Source organism: Cervus elaphus, chromosome 12 (assembly GCF_910594005.1).
Source record: "Cervus elaphus chromosome 12, mCerEla1.1, whole genome shotgun sequence".
NCBI lineage: Eukaryota > Metazoa > Chordata > Mammalia > Artiodactyla > Cervidae > Cervus > Cervus elaphus.
Genome location: NC_057826.1, coordinates 46,681,703 through 46,706,457, shown reverse-complemented (window position 1 = coordinate 46,706,457; position 24,755 = coordinate 46,681,703). Strand labels below are relative to the sequence as shown.

The 24,755-nt window shown below is 39.6% G+C and overlaps 1 protein-coding gene across 3 annotated transcripts in view; it reads left to right on the top strand.

The window, feature by feature from the left end:
- NEDD4 (NEDD4 E3 ubiquitin protein ligase) overlaps positions 1 to 22,747 on the top strand; it is a 132,553-nt gene extending 109,806 nt beyond the window's left edge. For all 3 annotated transcript variants that reach the window (XM_043919325.1, XM_043919324.1, XM_043919326.1), the window contains 11 exons: positions 622 to 851; positions 1,570 to 1,691; positions 9,376 to 9,446; positions 10,932 to 11,027; positions 11,409 to 11,482; positions 11,755 to 11,815; positions 15,434 to 15,493; positions 15,574 to 15,681; positions 16,403 to 16,499; positions 19,110 to 19,182; positions 19,765 to 22,747. In XM_043919325.1, coding sequence (XP_043775260.1) covers positions 622 to 851; positions 1,570 to 1,691; positions 9,376 to 9,446; positions 10,932 to 11,027; positions 11,409 to 11,482; positions 11,755 to 11,815; positions 15,434 to 15,493; positions 15,574 to 15,681; positions 16,403 to 16,499; positions 19,110 to 19,182; positions 19,765 to 19,867 — 1,095 coding nt within the window. In that variant the 3' untranslated portion in view covers positions 19,868 to 22,747. The remainder of the gene's footprint in view (positions 1 to 621; positions 852 to 1,569; positions 1,692 to 9,375; positions 9,447 to 10,931; positions 11,028 to 11,408; positions 11,483 to 11,754; positions 11,816 to 15,433; positions 15,494 to 15,573; positions 15,682 to 16,402; positions 16,500 to 19,109; positions 19,183 to 19,764) is intronic.
- Positions 22,748 to 24,755: the final 2,008 nt, after the last annotated feature.

Here is a 24,755-nt window from a genome sequence, read left to right as displayed (position 1 = left end):
TATAAAAGATAAGTGAGGCGATGTAGCTCATTCATTAAGAACAGAGGCTCAGAAGCTAAGACTTTCTTAACTTGGATCTTTAGTTTCTTCATCCATAAATGAAGACAATAATAGGTTCTTCATAATGTTGTTATGAGGAGTAAATGAGTTAACCCATTAAAATTCTGGGAACAGTGCTGGCACAGTCTGTCAAAGTTAGCACCTGTTAATGAGTGAAGTAAACCGCTCCAGAGAGGAAATATGGAGGCCAGGGGAGAACCCTAAGCTGACAGGCAGACAAGTATTGAAAGCAGGCAGTGACTTGACTGTCAGTCACAGAATGTCTTTCTTGGATCTTAAAGTGGAAATGACTGCTCATGAAATGCCTTCATGTGAGTGTTACTGTCACTATCAGTAGCTGCTTCTTCAGATGTGAAAATGAGAAGTCTTTGTTATTACGTGACCAGAGAAAATGCATGAGTTCTTTAATGCTGTGGAAGGAATACAAGACAATATACCTAGGCCTGTTATCCCTGAAAAAAGATCTTGGGCACAGGAGTAGAATACAGTGAATTTTATAATGTTCATGAGAGAAATATGTGTTGAACTGATTTAAACAGTCTCTCTTCTCTGAATTTTCAGAATGACATTCCAAACAAATTTGAAATGAAACTTCGCCGTGCAACTGTTCTTGAGGACTCTTACAGGAGGATTATGGGGGTCAAGAGAGCAGACTTCCTTAAGGCTAGACTGTGGATTGAGTTTGATGGTGAAAAGGGACTAGATTATGGAGGAGTTGCCAGAGAATGGTTCTTTCTGATTTCGAAGGAGATGTTTAACCCTTATTATGGGTTGTTTGAATATTCTGCTACGTAAGTACCTTTACAATGACTGTGTACAGAAAAAAAGAAAATCACTGTTTTGAAAATAACAGAGTGACGTGATGGGAGGGAAATGTAAGTCACAATGCTCCAGAAAAGGGGAGAGGGTAACTAATGTTGTTTCAGAAATAACTTTTAAAAGTTATAGTGAAATATATATAATACAAAATTTACCATTCTTATCATGTTAAATGCATTCGTTGTTGTGCATCACCACCATCTACCTCCAGAACTTTTTCATCATCACACACTGAAACTCTGTATCCTTTAAACATGATCTCCCCCATTCCCTGGCATTAACCATTCTACTTTCTGTCTCTATAAACTGGACTGTTCTCAGTACCTTGTATAAGTAGAATCATACCGTATTTGACCTTTTATAACTGACTTAACTTCATTAGCATAGTGTTCTCAAGGTTTATCCATGTAGCAGTATGTGGTAGAATTTCCTTCCTTTTGAAGGCTGTGTAATATCCCATTATGTGTCTGTACCACATTTGTTTATCCATTTAGCTTTCAAAAACATTTTAATTGTTTCCACCTTTTGAACAAAATGACTATTTTTAAAACCATTAAATCCAGTGGTCTAATATGGTTGTAATAGAGTTGAACAACTGTAAAAAGAGGGAGACGATTTACAATTACTTGTCATGTTAAAATTTTTATATGAAATATAGAAAGGAGCATTTAAATGTGATTATCTTTACAGGGATAATTATACCCTACAGATAAATCCCAACTCTGGATTGTGCAATGAAGATCACCTCTCTTACTTCAAGTTTATTGGTCGGGTAGCTGGGATGGCGGTGTATCATGGCAAACTGTTGGATGGTTAGTATTTTTTTTTAATTGGAGGATAATTGCTTTACATGTTGTGTTGGTTTCCACAGTACATCAATGTGAACCAGTCGTGTGTGTGTGTATATATATATATGTATATATATATCCCCTCCCTCATGAGTCTCCCTTCCACCCAACCCCCCATCCCACCCCGCTCAGTTGCTGCAGAGCTGAGCTGAGCTCCCTGTGTTATACAGAGCCTTCCCACGAGCTATCTTATTTTACACATGGTGGTGTATAATTACCATTACACATTAACATTAACCATTACACATGGTAGTGTTTTTTTTTTTCTTTTTATTTATTTTAATTGGAGGTTATTTACTTTACAATATTGTGGTGGTTTTTCCTATACATTCACATGAATCAGCCATGGGTGTACATGTGTTCCCCATCCTGACCCTTCCTCCCACCTTCCTCCCCATCTCATCCCTCAGGGTCATCCCAGTGCACCAGCCCTGAGCACTGTCTCATGCATCCAACCTGGACTGGTGATCTGTTTCACATATGATAATATACATGTTTCAGTGCTATTCTCTCAGATCATCCCACCCTCGCTTTCTCCCACAGAGTCCAAAAGTCTGTTCTTTACATCTGTGTCTCTTTTGCTATCTCGCATATAGGGTCATCATTACCATCTTTCTAAATTCCATATATATGAGTTAATATACTGTATTAGTGTTTTTCTTTCTGACTTACATCACTCTGTATAATAAGCTCCAGTTTCATCCACCTCATAAGAACTGATTCAAATGCATTCTTTTTAATAGCTGAGTAATATTCCATTGTGTATATGTACCACAGCTTTCTTATCTGTTCGTCTGCTGCTGGATATCTAGGTTGCTTCCATGTTCTGGCTATTATAAACAATGCTGTGATGAACACTAGGGTACGTGTGTCTCTTTCAGATCTGGTTTCCTCGGTGTGTATGCCCAGTAGTGGGATTGCTGGGTCATATGGCAGTTCTATTTCCAGTTTTTTAAGAAATCTCCACACTGTTCTCCATAGTGGCTGTACTAGTTTGCATTCCCACCAACAGTGTAAGAGGGTTCCTTTTTCTCCACACCCTCTCCAGCATTTATTATTTGTAGACTTTTTGATAGCAGCCATTCTGATCAGCATGAGTTGCAGGAGTTACTTGTTTATTTTTGAGATTAATTCTTGTCAGTTGCTTTGTTTGCTGTTATTTTCTCCCATTCTCAACTCCTGCTGCTCAATTCCAGAAAAATAAATGACCCAATCAAAAAATGGGCCAAAGATCTAAACAGACAATTCTCCAAAGAAGACATACAGATGGCTAACAAACACATGAAAAGATGCTCAACATCACTCATTATCAGAGAAATGCAAATCAAAACACAACGAGGTACCATTACACGCCAGTCAGGATGGCTGCTATCCAAAAGTCTACAAGCAATAAATGCTGGAGAGGGTGTGGAGAAAAGGGAACCCTCTTACACTGTTGGTGGGAATGCAAACAAGTACAGCCACTATGGAGAGAACATAGTGTGGAGATTTCTTAAAAAACTGGAAATAGAACTGCCGTATGACCCAGCAATCCCACTGCTGGGCATACACACCGAGGAAACCAGATCTGAAAGAGACACGTGTACCCCAATGTTCATCGCAGCACTGTTTATAATAGCCAGAACATGGAAGCAACCTAGATGCCCATCAGCAGACGAATGGATAAGAAAGCTATGATACATATATACAATGGAATATTACTCAGCCACTAAAAAGAATGCATTTGAAGCAGTTCTAATGAGATGGATAAAACTGGAGCCCATTATACAGGGTGAAGTAAGGCAGAAAGATAAACACCAATATATTATACTAATGCATATATATGGAATTTAGAAAGATGGTAATGATGACCCTATATGTGAGACAGCAAAAGAGACACAGATGTAAAGAACAGACTTTTGGACTCTGTGGGAGAAGGCGAGGGTGGGATGATCTGAGAGAACAGCATCGAAACATGTATATTATCAAGTGTGAAACAGATCGCCAGTCCAGTAATAAAATAAAAATTAAAAAATTTAAAAATATATATTTTCTCCCATTCTGAAGGCTGTCTTTTCACTTTGCTTATAGTTTCCTTCATTGTGCAAAAGCTTTTAAGTTTAATTAGGTCCCATTTGTTTATTTTATTTTTTTTTATTTCCATTACTCTGGGAGGTGGGTCATAGAGGATCCTGCTATGATTTACATCAGAGAGTGTTTTGCCTATGTTTTCCTCTAGGAGTTTTATAGTTTCTGGTCTTACATTTACGTCTTTAATCCATATTGAGTTTATTTTTGTGTTTGGTGTTAGAAAGTATTCTAGATTCATTCTTTTACAAGTGGTTGACCAGTTTTCTCAGCACCACTTGTTAAAGAGATGGTCTTTTCTCCATTGTGGTCAGAAAAGATGCTTGCGATGATTTCAATAGTCTTGAATTTACCAAGGCTAGATTTTATGGCCCAGGATGTGATCTATCCTGAAGAAGGTTCTGTGTGTACTTGAGAAAAAGGTGAAATTCATTGTTTTAGGGTGAAATGTCTTATAGATATCAATTAGGTCTAACTGGTCCATTATATCATTTAAAGTTTGTGTTTCCTCACTAATTTTCTGTTTAGTTGATCTATCCACAGGTGTGAGTGAGGTATTAAAGTCTCTCACTATTATGGTGTTACTGTTAATTTCCCCTTTCATACTCGTTAGCATTTGCCTTACATATTGCAGTGCTCCTATGTTGGGTGCATATATATTTATAGTTGTTATATCTTCTTCCTTTGATCATTATGTAGTGTCCTTCTTTGTCTCTTCATGGTCTTTATTTCAAAGTCTATTTTATCTGATATGAGTATTGCTACTCCTGCTTTTTTTTTGGTCTCCATTTGCGTGATACATCTTTTTCCAGCCCTTCACTTTCAGTCTGTATATGTCCCTAGGTTTGAGGTGGATCTCTTGTAGACAGCATATATAGGGGGCTTGTTTTTGTATCCATTCAGTCAGTCTTTGTCTTTTGGTTGGGGCATTCAACACATTTACATTTAAGGTAATTATTGATAAGTATGGTCCCATTGCCATTTACTTTATTATTTTTGGTTCAAGTTTATAAACCTTTTCTGTGTTTCCTGTCTAGAGAAGATCCTTTAGCATTTGTTGGAGTGCTGGTTTGGTGGTGCTGGATTCTCTGAACTTTTGCTTGTCTGTAAAGCTTTTGAATTCTCCTTTATATCTGAATGAGATCCTTGCTGGGTACAGTAATCTGGGTTGTAGGTTTTTCTCTTTTATCACTTTTAAGTATGTCCTGTCATTCCCTTCTTGCTTGAAGAGTTTCTATTGAAAGATCAGCTGGGGATCCCCTTATGAGTTATTTGTTGTTTTTCCCTTGCTGCTTTTAATATTTGTTCTTTGTGTTTTATCTTTGTTAATTTGATTACTGTTTGTCTTGGCATCTTTTGCCTTGGGACTCTCTGGGTGTCTTGGACTTGGGTGGCTATTTCCTTCCCCATTTTAGGAAAGTTTTCAACTATTATTTCCTCAAGTATTTTCTCATGGCCTTTCTTTTTGTCTTCTTCTTCTGGGACTCCTATGATTCAAATGTTGGGGCATTTGACATTGTCCCAGAGGTCTCTGAGATTGTCCTCATTTCTTTCTATTCTTTTTTCTTTTTTCCTCTCTGCTTCATTTATTTCCACCTTCTATCTTCCACCTCACTTATCCTATCTCTTCTGCCTCAGTTATTCTCCTGTTGGTTCCCTCCAGAGTGCTTTTGATCTCAGTTATTGCATTATTCATTATTGATTGACTCTTTTTTATTTCTTCTAGGTCCTTGTTAAACTTTTCTTGCATCTTCTCAATCCTTGTCTCCAGACTATTTATCTGTAACTCCATTTTGTTTTCAAGATTTTGGATCATTTTTACTATCATTATTCTGAATTCTTTTTCAGGTAGACTCCCTATCTCCTCCTCTTTTGTTTGGCTTGGTGGGCTTTTATAATGTTCCTTTACCTGCTGAATATTTCTCTGCCATTTCATCTTGTTTAGATTGCTGTGTTTGGGGTGGCCTTTCTGTAGGCTGGAAGTTTGTGGTTCCTCTTTATTATGGCAGTTCCTCCCTGTGGGTGGGGTTGGACGAGTGGCTTGTCAAGGTTTCCTGGTTAGGGAAGCTTGCGTTGGTGTTCTGATGGATGGAGTTGAATCTCTTCTCTCTGGAGTTCAGTGAAGTGTCCAATTGTGAGTTTTGAGATGTCTATGGGTTTGATGTGACTTTTTGGCTGCCTATATTTTTGTGCTCAGGGTATGTTATTGTGTTGTTGAAGAATTAGCTTGGTATGTCTTGCTGTGCAACTTGTTGGCTCTTGGGTGGAGCTTGGTTTCAGTATAGGTATGGAGGCTTTTGGATGAGCTCTTGTCGATTAATGTTCCCTGGAGTCGGGAGTTTTCTGGTGTTCTCAAGTTTTGGATTTAAGCCTCCTGCCTCTGGCTTTCAGTCTTATTCTTACAGTAGCCCCAAGACGTCTCCATCCATACAGCACTGATGATAAAACAGCTAGGTTAATGGTGAAAAGATTCTCCACAGTGGGGGACACTCAGAAAGGTTCACAGAGTTACATGGAGAAGAGAAGAGGGAGGAAGGAGATAGAGGTGACCAGGAGAAGAGGGGGAGTCGAAAGGGGAGAGAGCAATCTATCCAGTAATCAGTTACCTATTTGCTCTCCACAGTCTGGAACACTCAGAGAGGTTCACAGAGTTCCATAGAGAAGAGAAGAGGGAGGAAGGAGCTAGAGGTGACCAGGAGGAGAGGAGAGGGGGGTCAAAAGGAGAGAGACCAATCTAGCCTGTGATCAGTTCCCTAAGTGTTCTCCACAGCCTGGAACACCCAGAGAGATTCACAGAGTTAAGCAGAGAAGAGAAGTGGGAGGGAAGAGATAGAGGTGACCTGGGGGAGAAAAGGGAGAGTCAAAAGGGGAGAGAGCAATCAAGCCAGTAATCACACTCTTAAGTAAAAATGTACTGAATATTGGATTCTTAAAGGTACAGAAATGATTCAGTTCAGTTCAGTTCAGTCACTCAGTCGTGTCCAACTCTTTGCGACCCCATGAATCACAGCACGCCAGGCCTCCCTGTCCATCACCAACTCCGAAGATTACTCAAACTCATGTCCATCGAGTCGGTGATGCCATCCAGCCATCTCATCCTCTGTCGTCCCCTTCTCCTCCTGCCCCCAATCCCTCCCAGCATCAGGGTCTTTTCCAATGAGTCAGCTCTTTGCGTGAGGTGGCCAAAGTATTGGAGTTAAAGCTTCAGCATCAGTCCTTCCAATGAACACCCAGGACTGATCTCCTTTAGGATGGACTGGTTGGATCTCCTTGCAGTCCAAAGGACTCTCAAGAGTCTTCTCCAACACCACAGTTCAAAAGCATCAATTCTTCGGCGCTCAGCTTTCTTCACAGTCCAATTCTCACATCCATACATGACCACTGGAAAAACCATAGCCTTGACTAGACGGGCCTTTGTTGACAAAGTGATGTCTCTGCTTTTTAATATGCTATCTGGGTTGGTCATAACTTTCCTTCCAAGGAAATTGGAATTGATAACAAATACCAAAAAGTAAAGATTAAAAATCCAGAGTAGAGGTTAGACTCTCAAAATTACAATATTAAAAAAACAAAACAAAATCACAAAAGTTATAAAAATATACATATATGAAATTGGCTTTAAAAATAGGGTCTTTTTTTTGCAAGTTAATAGTAGATTTAAAAAATTTAAAGGAGTAATAAAGAACTTAAAAGTAAAAAAAAAAAAATTAAAAAATTATAATAGTAGAATATATCTAGGAATTTCTCTGGAGCCATAGAGGGCAATGTGGGGTCAGTTCAGTTTCAGATAGTTCCTTGTTCCAGCTTATACTTCTTCTCAGGGTCTATAGGCCCCTTCCAGTGTATCCAGTGCTAACTACAGGGTTTTAATCTGTTGCACCTGTCACTTCCAAAGCGGTTCCCTCTTCTTTGTTTGTTTCGGCTTCCTCTGTTTGCATGTCTCTTCAGTATCTAACTTCTGCCCTGACACAAGGGGGTGAACGTGGTCATTTATTTAGGCTCACTTGTTCAGTTGTGCTGCGGGGAGGGAGGAACACTGCCATCAAATATCACTGGCGTGTGTGGGGAGTGCTCTCAGTGTCTGGGCCACGCTGGGTTTGCCCCCGCTCACCATATGTTTGCTTTCCCCTTCTACACTGCTCAGGCTCCACGTTGCTCTGGAGGGGAACTGTCTAAGGCGGGCCCTAGGTTGCGTGCACTTCCCAGGTCTGAGCCACTCAGGTTCAGGTTCTCGGGTACTCCACAAAGGCACAGACCTGGTTGGGCCTGAGTTTTATGCCCTTCCCAGGTCCGAGCCGCTCAGGTGACCAGGTGCTTGGCGAGCGCACACTCCCCAGGTGGGCGGTGCGTCTTATCACCTCCCCGTCCCAGCCACTCGGTTTCCCGGGGGTGCAGCGGGAGCGCTGCCTCAGGTGTGCCCGTGTGTCTCCTCTGGGGAGCCGATCTCTGGCTGCCACCCTCCTTGTGGATGTCAGCCATCCAGGATCCCAGGAAGACTTGGTTAGCAACTGGGAGCCTGCTCACGGTTTGGTAGAGGATGCCGTCTCTGGGGCCAAGTTTTCCCCTTACCTTCCGGCTCTGGCTGTCGCCGCCTGCCTCTCTGCCTCCGGCGGGGGATGGGCCGGTCCACTGTTGGCTAGCTCTTCTCTGATATTCACTCAGTCCTATGTTCTGTGAGCAGACACGGCAATGCCTTAGGTTAGAGCTTTTTACGGGAAAGTTCTCTCTCTCTCTCTCTTTTTTTTTTTCCTCTCTCTGGCTATCCCACAGTTTGGGTTGCTATCTCGTGTTAGCTCCCTCAGATTGCGCTCAGGGCCTTCAGGCTCAATCCTTACCCAAAGCAATGCAGCCCGCGCCTCCCTGTTCAGCCCCCACTTGCTGGTGGTGGACGTGAGCCTCTGGGCTACTTCTCCGCTGGGAGTTGCAGTTAGGCGCGTAATCTGTGGGTTTTATTTATTTATTTTTTCCTTCCAGTTATGTTGCCCTCTGAGATTCCAAAACTCCCACAGACCCGCTGATGAGAGGGTTTCCTGGTATTTGGAAACTTCTCCTCTTTTATGACTGTCTCCCCGAGACGGGTCTCTGTCCCTAACTCTTTTGTCTCTCTTTTTATCTGTTGTCCTACCTCCTTTCAAAGACCATGGGCTGCCTTTCTGGGTGCCTGGTGTCCTCTGCCAATGTTCAGAAGTTGTTTTGTGGTATTTGCTTAGTGTTCAAAGATTTTTCGATGAATTTGTGGGGGAGAAAGTGGTCTCCCCATCCTATTCCGCTGCCATCTTAGTACCGCCCCTGGGTAGTGTATATGTTTTAATGCTACTCTCTCAATTCATCCCACCTTCCTTCCCCCACTGTGTCTACAAGTCTGTTCTCTATGTCTATGTCTCTATTCCTGCCTTGCAAATAGGTTCGTCAGTACCATTTTTATAGATTACGTTTATATGCGTTAATATACAATATTTGTTTTTCTCTTTCTGATTTACTTTACTTAGATGGTTAGTATTAAGCATAAAACTTTTTGGTATGTAATTATCTGATTTCTTTTGCTTGGTAATCATTTTAAATATATTTGATTTTTTGCAAGGTTTTTTCATCCGCCCATTTTACAAGATGATGCTGCACAAGCCAATAACACTTCATGATATGGAATCAGTGGTATGTCTTTTTCATTTATCATATAAACTATAATTTAACAGGCAACTGAATATTTTAAAGACTTTTTAATGATGAAGAAATCAACAGATGTTCCAAATATAAATGAACATTTCTCCCAACATTTTATTTTGAAAATTTACTAACATATAATAGAGTTGAAAAAGTTTTACAATGGATATGTATATATCCACCACCCAGATTCCACAATTGGCTTTTTATCCATACTTACTTCATGACATACCTATCCACATGTCTGCTCCCTATTCATCAATCCATCTTGTTTCTTTGATGCATTTCAAAGAAAGTTTCAGGTATGAGTAAATTTCTCCCTAAATACTTCAGCATGCTATATAAAATAATTTTATATGTCTCTTGTGTCAGTATTTGAATTGTGATCATTTGTGATGAATGACATGTTTTCAAACTGGCAGTCCAAAGCAAAGTTTTGAAATTAGGCTACTACAGAGAAACAGAAACCCAAGAATTAAATCCTTGACTATAGCCTTGTAACCCATGCTGAATAGCATCATATAACATGTAGAACACATAGATTCCAAGACCTCTTCCATGGTACCAAGTACCTTTCTTGTGACATAATATCAGTGTGAACATTATGTGCATGAATGCTTAGTTGCTTCAGTTGTGTCTGACTCTTTGTGAACTATAGCCCTCCAGGCTCCTCTGTCCATGGGGTTCTCCAGACAAGAATACTGGAGTGGGCTGCTATGCCCTCCTCCAGGGGATCTTCCCAACCCAGGGATCGAACCTGCATCTCTTATGTCTCCTGCATTGGCAGTTGGGTTCTTTACCATTAGTGCCATGTGGGAAGCCCATAAACAGTATATTTCTTTATAAATCATAACACCGCATAGTTATTGGAGTTGAAAAATTAAGGTTCTGTATTTAAGTTGAGATTTTTCTTCAATTTAGGGTCAAGTATAAATAGCAGTCTCCTCATAGTTACTTAAGCATTTCAAACACAGTCTCATTGGCCGTATGGACAGATGCTGAGAGCCTCTGAGTATCATGGAAGTTACTCAGATATATATCAGATATATATCTGATATATCTCAGAACTGACCCTTTAACTGGATAATAAAAATCTGTACCTCCACTGCTTCCAAACAGAAATAGACTTCTAAACTTTTAAGCAGGCACCATGCTATTGATAAATGCTTTTTTTTTTTTTGGCCACACCCTGTGGCCTGCTGGATCTTAGTTCCCCAACCAGGGATGGAACTCACACCCACCTGCAGTGGAGGTATGGCATCCTAACCACTGGACTGCCAGGGAAGTCCCAGTATTTGTATTTATACTCATGTACTTACTATTCATTTCTTTTTGTAATGTGTGTGTGTGTGTAAAAGAGATCCATCTGACCTTATCATCTTTTGTCCAGTTATTCAGACTTCGGCTACTTTTTTTGCAGATTCATGTATATTCTTTCTGTATACAAATTTTAAATATGCAATTTATCCCATCTAGGATAGTGAGTATTACAATTCATTAAGATGGATTCTTGAAAATGATCCAACAGAATTGGACCTCAGGTTTGTCATAGATGAAGAACTTTTTGGACAGGTTTGTAAATTTTGATTTATTTAAATGGTACATAAATTGTGAAGCTTTAGAACTTAAGTTTAATAACTTAAGCAAAATTTTATAAATTTAGACCTTAAATAATGCATGTACTCAACACATTTCTGCATTCTATTTTAAAATTTATTTTCCCATAACAAAAGCTGTCTCTCAGAAAGAATTTCTGCTTCTTTGACTTTTGACTCATTTCATATGTATTTTAATAAAACTAATATTTCAAGTTTCCTAGCTTTTTTTTTTTTCAAGTTTCCTTAGCTTTTGAGTGGATTAAATTTAAAACACCAGGCTTCTTGTGTAACTGTAATATGTATACTTTATTTTTTTCACTAAAATAACGTATCAAGGTATCATGCTTAATTTCAGACACATCAACATGAGTTGAAAAATGGTGGATCGGAAATAGTTGTCACCAATAAGAACAAAAAGGAATATATTTAGTAAGTATTTTGTTATACTTTACTATTTTTAGTAAATACTTTATTGGAAATAATTTTGTACTTTCTGTGAAGATTCTTTGTATCTTCTTTTTCTTTCTCTAGAGTCAGAGTCTCAATATTCTTTTCTATAAAAATTCTATACTTTTACTCACTCATTCTGTTCTTGCCTTGGGCTTAGCTAGTCTTTATTTTTTGTTTCTAACCAGAATACCTGTACCTTAACATCTTTTCTTATTCCCTGTGAAAAAGATAAAATGTTTTATTTCTTCTAGTCTTGTAATACAATGGCGATTTGTAAACCGAATCCAGAAGCAAATGGCTGCTTTTAAAGAGGTATTCATTTTCTTTTGTTTCCTCTTCTGTAGTTTCAAAGCACAGTCCATATCATATCAGAGAAAAGGGGGACCTTATTGTATCAGAGAAAAAAGTAGTATGTGATTTGCTTTTTAAATCCATTTTAAATTATGTTTTCATACTGAAGTAAAGTGTTACTTGCTCAGTCGTGTCCAACTCTGCAACTCCATGAACTGTAGCCCACCAGGCTCCTCTGTCAGTGGAATTCTCCAGGCAAGAATACTGGAGTGGGTTGCCATTTCCTTCTCCAGGGGATCTTCCCCACCCAGGGATGGAACCCAGGTCTCCTGCATTGTAGGCAGATTCTTTACTGTCTGAACCACCAGGGAAGCCCATGTTTTCATACTGAAGTGAAGTGAAAGTCACTCAGTCATGTCCGACTCTTTGCAATCCCATGTACTATACACTCCATGGAATTCTCCATGCCAGAATACTGGAGTGGGTAGGCATTCCCTTCTGTAGGAGATTTCCCAACCCAGTGATCAAACCCAGGTCTCCCACATTGCAAGCGGACTCTTTACCAGCTGAGCCACCAGGGAAGCCCAAGAATACTGGAGGAGGTAGCCTTCCCTTCTCCAGGGGATCTTCCTGATCTAGAAATTGAACCGGGGTTCTTGCATTGCAGGTGGATTCTTTACCAGCTGAACTAGCAGGGAAGCCCTTGTTTTCATACTAACAGAGTATTAAATGAATAGATGTTGAGTTAAAAAGCAGTCATTCCAGAAGTCCATGCAATAAACAGTCCTCCATAACATGGATTCCCCCTCACCTTTTATAGTCCCCTCCCCTCACCTTAATTAAACATAGGTGAACAAAGGGACAAAAGTCCTAGAGGGATGTGGAATATATCAGCAGGCCACAAACTTTTTGGCCCCAGGGGCCAGTTTCACGGAACACAATTTTTCTGTGGATCTTGGGGTCAGGTGGAGGGATAATTCAGCAGTAATGCAAGTCATGGAGAGTAGCAGATGAAGCTTCACTGGCTCGCCCACCCCCACCTCCTGCTGTGTGGCCCAGTTCCCCAGACCAGCACTTATTCATGCCCCAGGGGTTGGGAACCCCTGAAAAGTGAAAGTGTTAATCACTCATCGTGTCCAACTCTTCTCAACTCCATGAACTGTAGCCTGCCAGGCTCCTCTGTCTACGGAATTCTCCTTGCAGGAATACTGGAGTGGGTAACCATTCCCTTCTCCAGGGGATCTTCCCAACCCAAGGATTGAACCCAGGTCTCCTGCTTTGCCGGCACATTCTTTACCATCTGGGCCACTAGGGAAGCCTCTGGGAACCCCTGGAACATGCCGTTTATGTCTTTTCCTAAATGGGATCATGCCATACATGTTGGTTTGTGACTCCCTTCCTTCTCTTGTCAAATACTTATTGGAGGTGTTTTACATATCAAGATATATAGTGACCTTTCTTTGTAGCTGTATTTTATTCATAATGTAAATTCATAAGTCACTTAAAGTTCCAAATTGATGGACATTTAGGCTGTTGCCAAGGCACTCATTTCCTAAGCTAATTAAAAGTCTTCTGTTAAATAGTTATCACACACTTTTTCATTTATTCGATACTGAGCACTGACCATGTGTCTGGTGCTGTGCAAGGCAAAAGGACATAGGTCCTGTCGTCGAGGAGCAGAGAATCTAAGGGTGAAATGGACCAGGGGAGCTCACAGTACTAGGTGATCAGAGGAGAGGTAGAAACGAAAGCGGGAAGAGGTGGGGGCAGGGGCATGGGAGGGGGACAGGGACTGGCCAGCCAGAGAGAAGAAGGACATGCAGTTCCAAGCAGAGGGAGCGACACATGTCAAGTCTAGTAATAAGACAAACTGGGCACACGTTAGAGAAAATACAAGCAGTTGTACTGGATGAGAGGGTGCAAGTGTTAATTGCTCAGTCATGTTCAACTCTTTGTAACCCCATGGACTGTAGCCTGCCACGCTGCTCTGTCCATGGAATTCATCAGGCAAGAATACTAGAGTGGGTAGCCATTCCTTTCTCCAGGGGATCTTCCCAACCAAGGGATCCAACCCAGGTTGCCTACATTGCAGGCAGATTCTTTATCATCTGAGCCAACGGGGCTGCAAGAGGCAAACTAAGTCTGGAGAGATGGGAGGAACCTGATGATGAGGGGCCTATTTGTTGGGTGTTTTCTCTGAAGTCCAGTGAGGAAGGAAGGTGGCATTAAAGGCTGTTAACAATAAAATACCAAGATTCAAAGTATATTTTGCTCAGAGCTTTCTGGAAGTGGTATGAATGAATAAGCTAGAGGAGGGTGAGACAAGCAGCAGAGGCTAGTGGAGCAAGTGTTGGAATCACCCCAGGGGAAATGATCAAGACAGTGGGAACACAGCTGTGCATGCACATGAATGATACTCAGGAAGAGAGAGTTATAGCTCAGGGTGACTTAAAGGATGGAGGTCTGGGGACTATCTGCTTTCTGTAGTGGAGCTGTGGACTAAACAAGATGGAAAATTCAAAAGAATGGTAAGAATGGTGCAAGTGGATGGCCACACATGAGGATGTGGGAACACCAACATTTAAAGAATGGACAGGAGGAAAGGAGACATCAGAGAAAATCAGCAAAGGCAGAGACATAAGAGGAAAGCCATCAACAGCAGACAGAGTTTTGAGAACAAAGGTATTGTCAACAATATCATAGTATAGAGAAGTCAGATAAGATAGGGAACTAGAAAGTATTCATTAGATGTAGCCACAAAGTTGTCTTTGACTTTCTCCAGGACTGTTTCAGGGAAGCATTGGTGAAGAGGTCAGATTACAGTGGTTGAGGGATAGATGAGGGGGAGCAAGTGGATTTGGTGATGTGTAGTAACACTGTCCAGAATGTGGGTGTGAAGAGAAGAAAGAGGGATTTGCTTTCTTATTTTGTTTTGAATGAGATATGGCTTGAACAAATTTAGATGCATCAAGAGTGAGTTAATAGGGACTTCCCTGGTGGTCTAGTGGTTAAGACTTTGCCTTCCAATGCAGGGGGCACAGGTTCCATCCCTTCTTAGGGAACTAAGATCCCACATGCCTCATGGCCAAAAAACCAAAACATAAAACAGAAGAAGTATTGTAACAAATTCAATAAAGACTTGAAAAATTATCCACATCCCCCAAAAAATCTTTAAAAAAAAAACATGTGCTAGTAAAAGTTTAGTGAAGACATCCTTGGGGAAACAAGTGAAGCACAGAGAGGAAGTGGTCCCTCTCTCCACAGCAATGGGGACAAGACCCTCATGGATGTTGGTGCTAAGTTGGGGTGCAGAATGTTGAGGGGAATTCCATCTGGCAGAGCTGCTTTTATTTTCTCTCTCAAATAGAAATCATCTGCTGTAAAGAAAGGGTGACATGGAGAAGAAGGAAGCTTGAAAGGTGTGGGGTGGTTTGAAAATAGCCACTTTGAGGAATCAATGGGAGAACAGACATGTGTACTTTCTTGCTGACATTGAAATGTCAGTTAAAGAGCCCATGAACCGTGTGGTGGTAGGAATCTGTGTGGGTACGGGATTTCTCTAGTCCCACCCAGATGCTGAAGTGTGAAATTGTCCATTGACCCTACTAACTAGGGTTTTAAATATATTCTTTCTTCTAGGGATTTTTTGAACTGATACCACAGGATCTCATCAAAATTTTTGATGAAAATGAACTAGAGGTAAGAAATATTGCTCTTAAAATAGGACTTTTGTACCCCTGATTTTTCTTGTCTACAGTTTGACATTTCTTCTTATGTAGCTTCTGATGTGTGGCTTGGGAGATGTGGATGTGAATGACTGGAGAGAGCACACAAAGTACAAAAATGGCTACAGCATAAATCATCAAGTCATCCAGTGGTTTTGGAAGGTAATAGAAGGCTTGCATTTTCTTAAGTTATTTCTTGATAGATTCAATCATATTTACCTATACTAGTGGATCACATGTAGATAAGACAAAAAATATATTGGATTGGCCAAAAAGTTTGCTTGGTTAGGGAATATGTTATTCAATTAAGTTGTTGGTGAAAATGAAAAATATGTTTTTAAATTTTACTTTTAAACCGAATGAACTTTTTGGCCAACCCAGTATATAGCCCCCAAAAAATTTTTTATTTTGTACTATATACATGTACCTCCATACATACTTATTTGTAGATAAGTAAAATGTAGTAAGTGGCAGTGTGACCTGAGATCAACTCTTGGTTCCTTACTAAAAAGAAGGATTCTTCAAGGGAACTTGTAACCTGCAGTGTATTTTCTGGGACTCCTATTTGGCTTCTTGGAATGTGATAGAGAAATGTGTATGCCAGTAAATACAATTTTTAAAAAGCCACATAGTCACATCCAAGAGGAAATTTTGTCACTGTGTTAGGCTATAACCCCATTCTAAACAGCTACCATGAAGCCTTGGAAATGGGGTCTCAAGAACTTTGTAAACTACTGTAAACATAACTTGAAGTAAAGGAAACATGCAAATTTCATAAGTGATGATTCAGGCTCTAACTAAACTCTGGTAACATATTTTTCAGGGTAGTTTTGTTAACATTTTTTCCAGTGATGTTCCTAAATGCTGCTTTTATTTTATGCAGGCTGTTTTAATGATGGACTCAGAAAAAAGAATACGATTACTTCAGTTTGTCACTGGCACATCCCGTGTGCCTATGAATGGATTTGCTGAACTGTATGGTATGGATTTTTCCATAGATCATTAAAAAATGGAGCTGATGCCAGTTGTCTTTTTCATGACTGACTAGTCTTCAGTCTTCTTTCATGTATACAAATATTTAATTAGTTAAAAAGAATTCATAGTTTTAAATGATTACAGTTAGATACACCGCAGAAGGTAAAAATATATGTATACACCTTCTATTTTGTTGTTGTTTGTTGTTCAGTTGCTAAATCATGTCCAGCTCTTTGCAAGCCCATGAACTGCAGCATGCCAGGTTTCCCTGTCCTTCACTGTCTCCCGGAGTTTACTCAAATTCATGTCCATTGAGTCAGTGATGCTGTCTAAACTTCTCATCCTCTGCTGCCCTCTTCTCCTTTTGCCTTCATCTTTCCCAGCATCAGGATCTTCTCCAGTGAGTCAGCTCTTCCCATTAGATGACCAAAGTACTGGAGCTTTAGCATCAAAGTACTTCAGCTTTAGCAGAAGTCCTTCCAATAAATAGGCAGGGTTGGTTTCCTTCAGGATTTACTGGTTTGATCCCCTTGCAGTCCAAGAGACTCTCAGTGAGATAGCAAAAGAGAAAACTAAACACAGGAAATGATTCAAGTTACTTTCCATTCTTGAATTTTAAATTTGATTCCCACTCTGTATTCTGTTACAGAAGAAACATTGCCTGTGGTGTGATGGTTTAAGATAGACAGCATATAAAGTTCCACAGGGTGTTAATAAGTGTATAACAAAATACAGAATATATCATAGTAGAATACATTTGGGGGAAAGAATGGAATAAACAAAGTTAAATATTCTGTTTATTGGAATGGCATGTACTTGCTTTTAAAGACACCAAGAAAAACAACTCTTTCAGAGGAGGTATAGCCAAGATCGAAGCCCTTCTATCCCCTCCTTGGCTTACGTGGTTTCCTTGTTAAGCTTAACTGAACACCTGTTTGCAGAACCTGTCAGGCAGCTGCCCCTTCTCTCCCAAGGAGAAGGATGAGACTCAACAACATGCTCATTCCCCACCTGACTGGATTTGTCTTTCCAGTGGTTTCCCCTGACTTACATTCCATTCTCTCCTCCTGCTCTTTAACCAGTTAGTAGAGAAAATCAAAGCAGGGCAGGCAGCCCCTCCATCTCCAGCTCCCCTTATATGCAGCCCAGACCTACAGTCACCCAATGATGGCATGCACTTTTTGGAATTTGGAGGAGATATTTCATATACTGGCTTCCCTGGTGGCTCAGATGGTAAAGAATCTGCCTATGATGCAGGAGCTCCAGATTCGACCTCTGGTTCAGGAAGATCCTCTGGAGAAGGGAATGGCTATCCACTCCAGTATTCTTGCCTGGGGAATTCCATGGACAGAGGGACCTGGCTGGCTACAATCAATGGGGTCGCAAAGAGTCAGACTCGACTAAGCAACTAACACACTATCTCATACACAGGTCCAGAGTTATTAGTGTTAGACTATAAATTCAAATTCTTATGGATTTACAAAAGAAGTAGAAGTTGCTTCAGAATGTTAATATTACAATACAGTATTATCTAGCCAATAAAAAGTATGTTATGGGGACTTCCCTGGCAGTTCATGCTTCCACTGCAGGGGTTTGATCCCTTCCACTCGGGTTTGAGCCCTGTTTGTGGAACTGTGATCCCAAATGAAGTGTGGCTTAGCCCCCCAAGAAAGAAGTATGTTACATTTATATTGGTTGACTTAATAGGGAGTTTTTCAAATGGAGTGTTCAGGTGAGAGAATCAAGAGGCAGGAAAATATATATGATTCCATGTTGCGGAAAATACAGTGACAGAAGTACTGAAATTTTAACAGTAGATATAATTGTGATGGGTGATGTGTGAACAGCAGTGCTTTTTGAGAAAACAGTAACATGGGAAATAGTATTTTTAGTACTGCTTCTGACAGTTATACTCTCACACATGTGTTTGGATATGAGTCTGAGACATAGAGAAAAGTATGGAAGGTGACTCATCGGGTTGTTAGCATTGATGACCTGGGAGGTTGGAGGACGTTGAGAATTGCAAAAGGAATAATTGAGTAAAACTCCAAAGGAAGAAAAAGTTTCTCAGAATGTTCACAATAAGAGAAAAATGTAGCATGTATAAGTGATCCCATGCACATAAAATTCTATACGTATGTATATGCAGAAAAAGATTAATGATAGGATGTTTACTTAGATTTAACAGTGGAATTTCAGGTAATCTTTACATCTTTCATTGTATAATCTACTGCAAAAAAATAAATCAATAGAGAAAAATAATAAAAAAAAATTAAAGCTATTTTCAGTGGCACTCAAAAAAAATGCCCATTTTCTATGTACCTAAGATAGAGGTGGTATATGAAAATGCAGGGCTGGGAAACAGCAAAAGTCCTGTTAGACATGCCCCCCAGGTCAGAGTGATACCATGACCACAGACGAACTGATAGGAGTCCTCATTTCATAGCTGGACAGTAAAGTCATGAGCCCAAGACAGTATTATTTCTTTTGAATTTAAAGAAACTAGATGAATTATCTGTGTGTTTTAAGTGCTGCATTAGCAAAAGTGAGTTGTGAAATGTTCAGGAGCTCCTATAAAGGCTAAATGAAACCAAAGTAACTTCTCTTTCTTATAGGCTCAAACGGACCACAGTCATTTACAGTTGAGCAGTGGGGCACGCCTGAGAAGCTGCCAAGAGCTCATACCTGGTAAGCAGTTTCTTTGACCCTCGAGAACCAAGTCTTCAGAGAGAGAAGGTCCTCTCACAGTCTAGACACAGAAGGTCAGGTCCTCTCACAGTCTAGACACAGGTCTAGTTCCCTCTATGCTGTGTTGGTGGCAGATAAGGAGGTGGGGAATGGGAGGGAGAGGATGGAGAGACAGTGAGACTAACTCAGGAACAGGTGTTTCTTTACAAAGCAGGCTTGGGCTTTAAGTCCAGGTTGCTGAACCCTGGAGAGACACATCTGAACTGTTAATGATATGTTGCCTCCATCACATGAATGATAAGCCATTCCACAAAGGGCTAGAACATTCCCTCTTGAAGTTTCAAATGACAGGAACCCAGACATTTGGAGGTCAGGTTGGAGGTGAGAGGTTACCACCAAGAAGTCATGAAGAGAGTCCATACCTTGAGTCCAATCCTAGACCTTCCTTCTCCCTGAGGAGAAAAGGTCTTTTCCTGTTCTTGGAACATTCAGTCACAAATAGCTGCACTGTGAATAGCTGGCCCTGGGAACTTTGTCACCTTTTCACTGTCCGTCATAACCAGCCTCTCTCTGTTCTTTCAGCTTTAATCGCCTGGACTTGCCACCCTATGAGTCATTTGAAGAATTGTGGGATAAACTTCAGATGGCCATTGAGAACACTCAGGGTTTTGATGGCGTTGATTAGATTTCAAGTAACCATTTATGGTGTTTTACTGCCACTTTTTTTTAAAGCAAAATCTTGACTTAAAATTTTCCAGGGAATTACTAATCCTTGGCCATTGATGCTTCTCAGATATTGGAGAAAATCATGTCAACAAATTAGAAGAAATAGTATTGACAACTTTTCCATTATTTCATTCATTTTAGTAATGTGTTGCATTTACATAGTTTTGTTCTATTTTGAGTTCACACCCAAGGATTTAAGCCCTGTATGCCTGAAATTGTGTGTTTTGTCCTTGGATTTACCTCTTTTACAGTATTTGCCAGGCAGTTCTTTCTTAAACTACTGAAATGATAACTGTGAATACCTGTGATAAGTGTCATGTGTGAAAAGTGTGATTTTTTTGAGAAGGAGAACTGAAATTTGGGGGAAAAAAACTTCAATACTGAGTACACGACAATATATTCAGTGCTGCCTGCAGCTAGTTATTATTTTTTAGACCTGCCTACTGCACATGCAGTAACAGGTTTTTGTAAAAATCTTGCAAGGTGTGTTACCTATATTTTCAGTCAACTGATTCATTTACAAAAAGCTGTTTACTTCTTCATTTTAAAAGTATTTGGCTTTTGTTAGTACACGGTTTTACTAAACAAGGTAGTTCATAGGACATGTGAAGCAAATTCAGATTTGCAAAGGTTGAAAGGTATCAGTGCCTCCCTCTTGCCTGTATATCCTATGGCTCATTGATAAAGCCATTATTCTTTACTGTTTTCATTTAGTTAAAAGAATTCCTTCTTCAAACTAAAGCTCGACAAAGCAGTATTCCTAAATATGCCTTGAAGAACTAAGTTAAATGTATAATACTTGCCTTTACTAGTCATTCTTTACACTTGCACAATTATGTAGTACTTATATGTTTACAGGGTTTATTATGTTTACAGATTAAGCTAATTTCTGTAGTTGCATTTTTATATTTTTAGTATTTCACTTTAGTCAAAAAAACCAAATAATTTGTTAAAAATTACCAAAGAATAGTTACAGTGCATCATTTGTATTAAATTTATTACCATGTTTCTTATGCTTTTTAAAAAACTGTTTACTATGAAAATAATGTTTTGCTATAAATCCAAACCTCTTTAGGCAAAATGCTAAAGATAGACTTCTACTTTAGCTAAATAGAAGTACATAAAAATCCTGTGCGTGCATTCAACAAAGGTTTACTGAATGCCTGCGATATGCATAGCTCTGTCTAGGCCAAAGGGTGAGAGTTGTCAGCTTCAAAGAAATCCATCCCCATCCTCAAGGAACTTAGAGATGTGTAAAGGAATTTTGAAACAATCAAAAGTCAGGGTGAGCAGAATAAGGCAAAAGGGAAAGTGTTTTAGTGCACCTGCAAAGGTAAAGTGTGCCAAGGCTGTATTTATATACTTTATACCTGTATTGGAATGATTGTATAGAAAAATGCTCTTGAAAAAAGTTAAAGCTATTTCTCAATATGGTATTTTGGTGATTTAGGGATAATTGTAAATATATGTTATGAATCTTCTGAAATACACACACACACTCTAAGAGGTGTAAAAAGTGTATCTGGCTGCTGGTTACAGTTTGCTGGGGTCTAATGCCATGTGTACTTTTCAGCACCTGGTAGCGATCTCATAAGTGACAGAAGCAAAACCACTTTCCAAACATCACATCAGCAGCCCAGCTTAGAGAAAGTAATTCACAGATCCGTGCACCCTCTGTCTTATCTTCTGTGTTAAACAGCTTTCAGGGGAAACACCCTGTTTTTATCACTTACCAAATGTTTAAACTGAAGCAACAAAGTTCACCTCTCTGGGTTCCTGGTTCTTCATCTGTCAAAGGAAAATAACCATGCATCACACTCTCATTGTCATGTAAGATTGTTGTCGCCAGTTCCAGAGAGATGCCCTGTAAAGTCTCATACAATCAGAAGGTACTTTGTGCCGGCCTTCAGATTTTGTCAAATCAGGTGTGAACATGAACCACACTCCCAAAGAGAAATCTCTTCATTTAAATATGAATTGAGTGCTAACAGACAAGGCAGGATCATCTCTGGTATTGAATATATACAAATATATGTATACATATTTTTATCTGTATATGGATCTTACCATCAGAATTCATTTTCTCCACATGAGCAAAGTAATGTTAAGATGGGCCAATGCATTTTGGAATGTTCTCATTATGTAGAACTGAACATGAAAACTGCTTTTGTTAAAAAAGGATTTTACCACATGTTTGTTTAAATATCACTTCTGTCAAATATGGCAGATATCAGACCTTGAGAAAATATATAGCTTGCTTTTCATCTGACTCATTCACTTGGATGATTCTGTGACTCAGATAAAACAGCGTGTTAATAAGACCAGACACTCCCACCAGCACCCAGCCACAGACCAGCATCTGCTTCATTTTCCAGTTATGCAGTGATGGTCTGAAAGGAGCCTGTATCAAGCAACACAGCCCCTCATCCCAAAGAGCAAAGTATCTCAAAACACATTCTACAGCTGGAAGTAAATAGGGTCATTTTCTTAAAGCAAGGATGTCATATTTTTTTAGAACTTATAAGCACATAATTTTAGCCTGTATTTTCTCTGTAATCAAACAAATTTTAATGGACATAAAATTGTATTACAAATGCATTTCATCCTAATTTAAATGGTTTTATTTGTTTTCATTTTTTATTTATAATGCTGAAATTCCAGAGAATTATCAAGTCAAACAACTCTTTTGAATTATAAGCCACTTGACATTGTTTTCTAAAATCTTCTCATATGGGAAAAATATTACCAAGATTAATGTATCAAAATTTATTGCATACTTTAAAATATAAAACCATTTTTAAAAATCTTGATACCATAAATAAAGTTCTATTCTAGCAAAGACAAAAACTGTGACTTATTTTTCAAATAGAACTATTTCCAAGCCATTATCCTTGGTGATAGCTCCTGATACAGTTCTTTGCAGCAACACAAAGAATTCTCAAAATGACCTTGAATTTATAGCAGATGATGTAGCATGATTATAAACTCAACCGCAGAGAATCTCCACTTTACAGACAAGTCATGTTCCCAAAATCTGGTTGTTAGTAAACTATCCAGAAGACAATATAATAGTATAAAATGGACTAGATTTCAGACTTGCTATTCATTCAAGATGAGGACAATAAAGGACAAAAATGGTATGGACCTAACAGAAGTAGAAGATATTAAGAAGAGGTGACAAGAATACACAGAAGAACTGTACAAAAAAGGTCTTAATGACCCAGATAACCATCATGGTGTGATCACTCACCTTGAGCCAGACATCCTGGTGTGTGAAGTCAAGTGGGACTTAGGAAGCATTACTACAAACAAAGCCAGGGGAGGTGATGGAATTCCAGCTGAACTATTTCAAATCCTAAAAGATGAGGCTGTTAAAGTACTGCAGTCAATATACCAGCAAATTTGGAAAACTCAGCAGTGGCCACAGTACTAGAAAAGGTCAGTTTTCATTCCAACTCCAAAGAAGGGCAATGCCAAAGAATGTTCACACTGCCATACAGTTGTGCTCATTTCACATGCTAGCAAGATTATGCTCAAAATCCTTCAAGCTAGGCTTCAACAGTACATGAACCAGGAACTTCCAGATGTTCAAGCTGAATTTAGAAGGCAGAGGAACCACAGATCAAATTACCAACATTGCTGGATCATAGAAAAAGCAAAGGAATTCCAGAAAAACATCTGCTTCATTGACTATGCTAAAGCCTTTAACTGCATGGAAACAAATTGTGGAAAATTCTTAAAAAGATGGGAATACCAGGCCATCTTACCTGCCTCTGGAGAAACCTGTATACAGGTCAGGAAGCAACAGTTAGAACTGGACATGGAACAACAGACTGGTTCCAAATTGAGAAAGGAGTACGTCAAGGCTGTATATTGTCACCCTGCTTATTTAACTTATATGCAGAGTACCTCATGAGAATTGCCGGGCTGGATGAAGCACAAGCTGGAATCAAGACTGTTGGGAGAAATATCAATAACCTCAGATATGCAGATGACACCACCCTAACGGTAGAAAGCAAAGAGTAACTAAAGAGCCTCTTGATAAAGGTGAAAGAGTAGAGTGGAAAAGCGGGCATTCCAAAAATGAAGATTATGGCATCTGGTCCCATCATTTCATGGCAAATAGATGGGGGAAAAATGGAAACAGTGACAGACTTTATTTTCTTGGGCTCCAAAATCACTGTGGACTGTTACTGCAGCCATGAAATTAAAAGACGCTTGCTCCTTGGAAGAAAAGTTATGACCAACCTAGACAGCGTATTAAAAAGCAGAGACATTACTTTGCTAACAAAGGTCCATCTAGTCAAAGCTATTGCTTTTCCAATAGTCATGTATGGATGTGAGAGTTGGACTGTAAAGAAAGTTGAGCACCGAAGAAGTGATGCTTTCTGACTATGATGCTGGAGAAGACTTTTGAGAGTCCCTTGGACAGCAAGGAGATCAAACTAGGCAATCCTAAAGGAAATCAACCTCGAATATTCATTGGAAGGACTGATGCTGAAGGTCCAACACTTTGGCTACCTGATGCAAAGAGTCGACTCACTGGAAAAGACCTTGATGGTAGGAAAAATTGAGGGCAGGAGGAGAAGGCGGCGACAGAGGATGAGATGGTTGGATGGCATCAGTGACTCAATGGACATGAATTTGATCAAATTCTGGGAGATAGTGAAGGACAGGGAAGCCTAGTGCGCTGCAGTACATGGGGTTGCAAAGAGTCAGACCTGACTGAGCAACTGAAGAACAATTCATTCAAGAGGCCTGTCATATAATGTATTTACAACATTGTTTCTATGAGAAAAGGAGTTCCAGGTTTTAATTCAGAACTAAGTGTCTTTTCATCCTTCCTC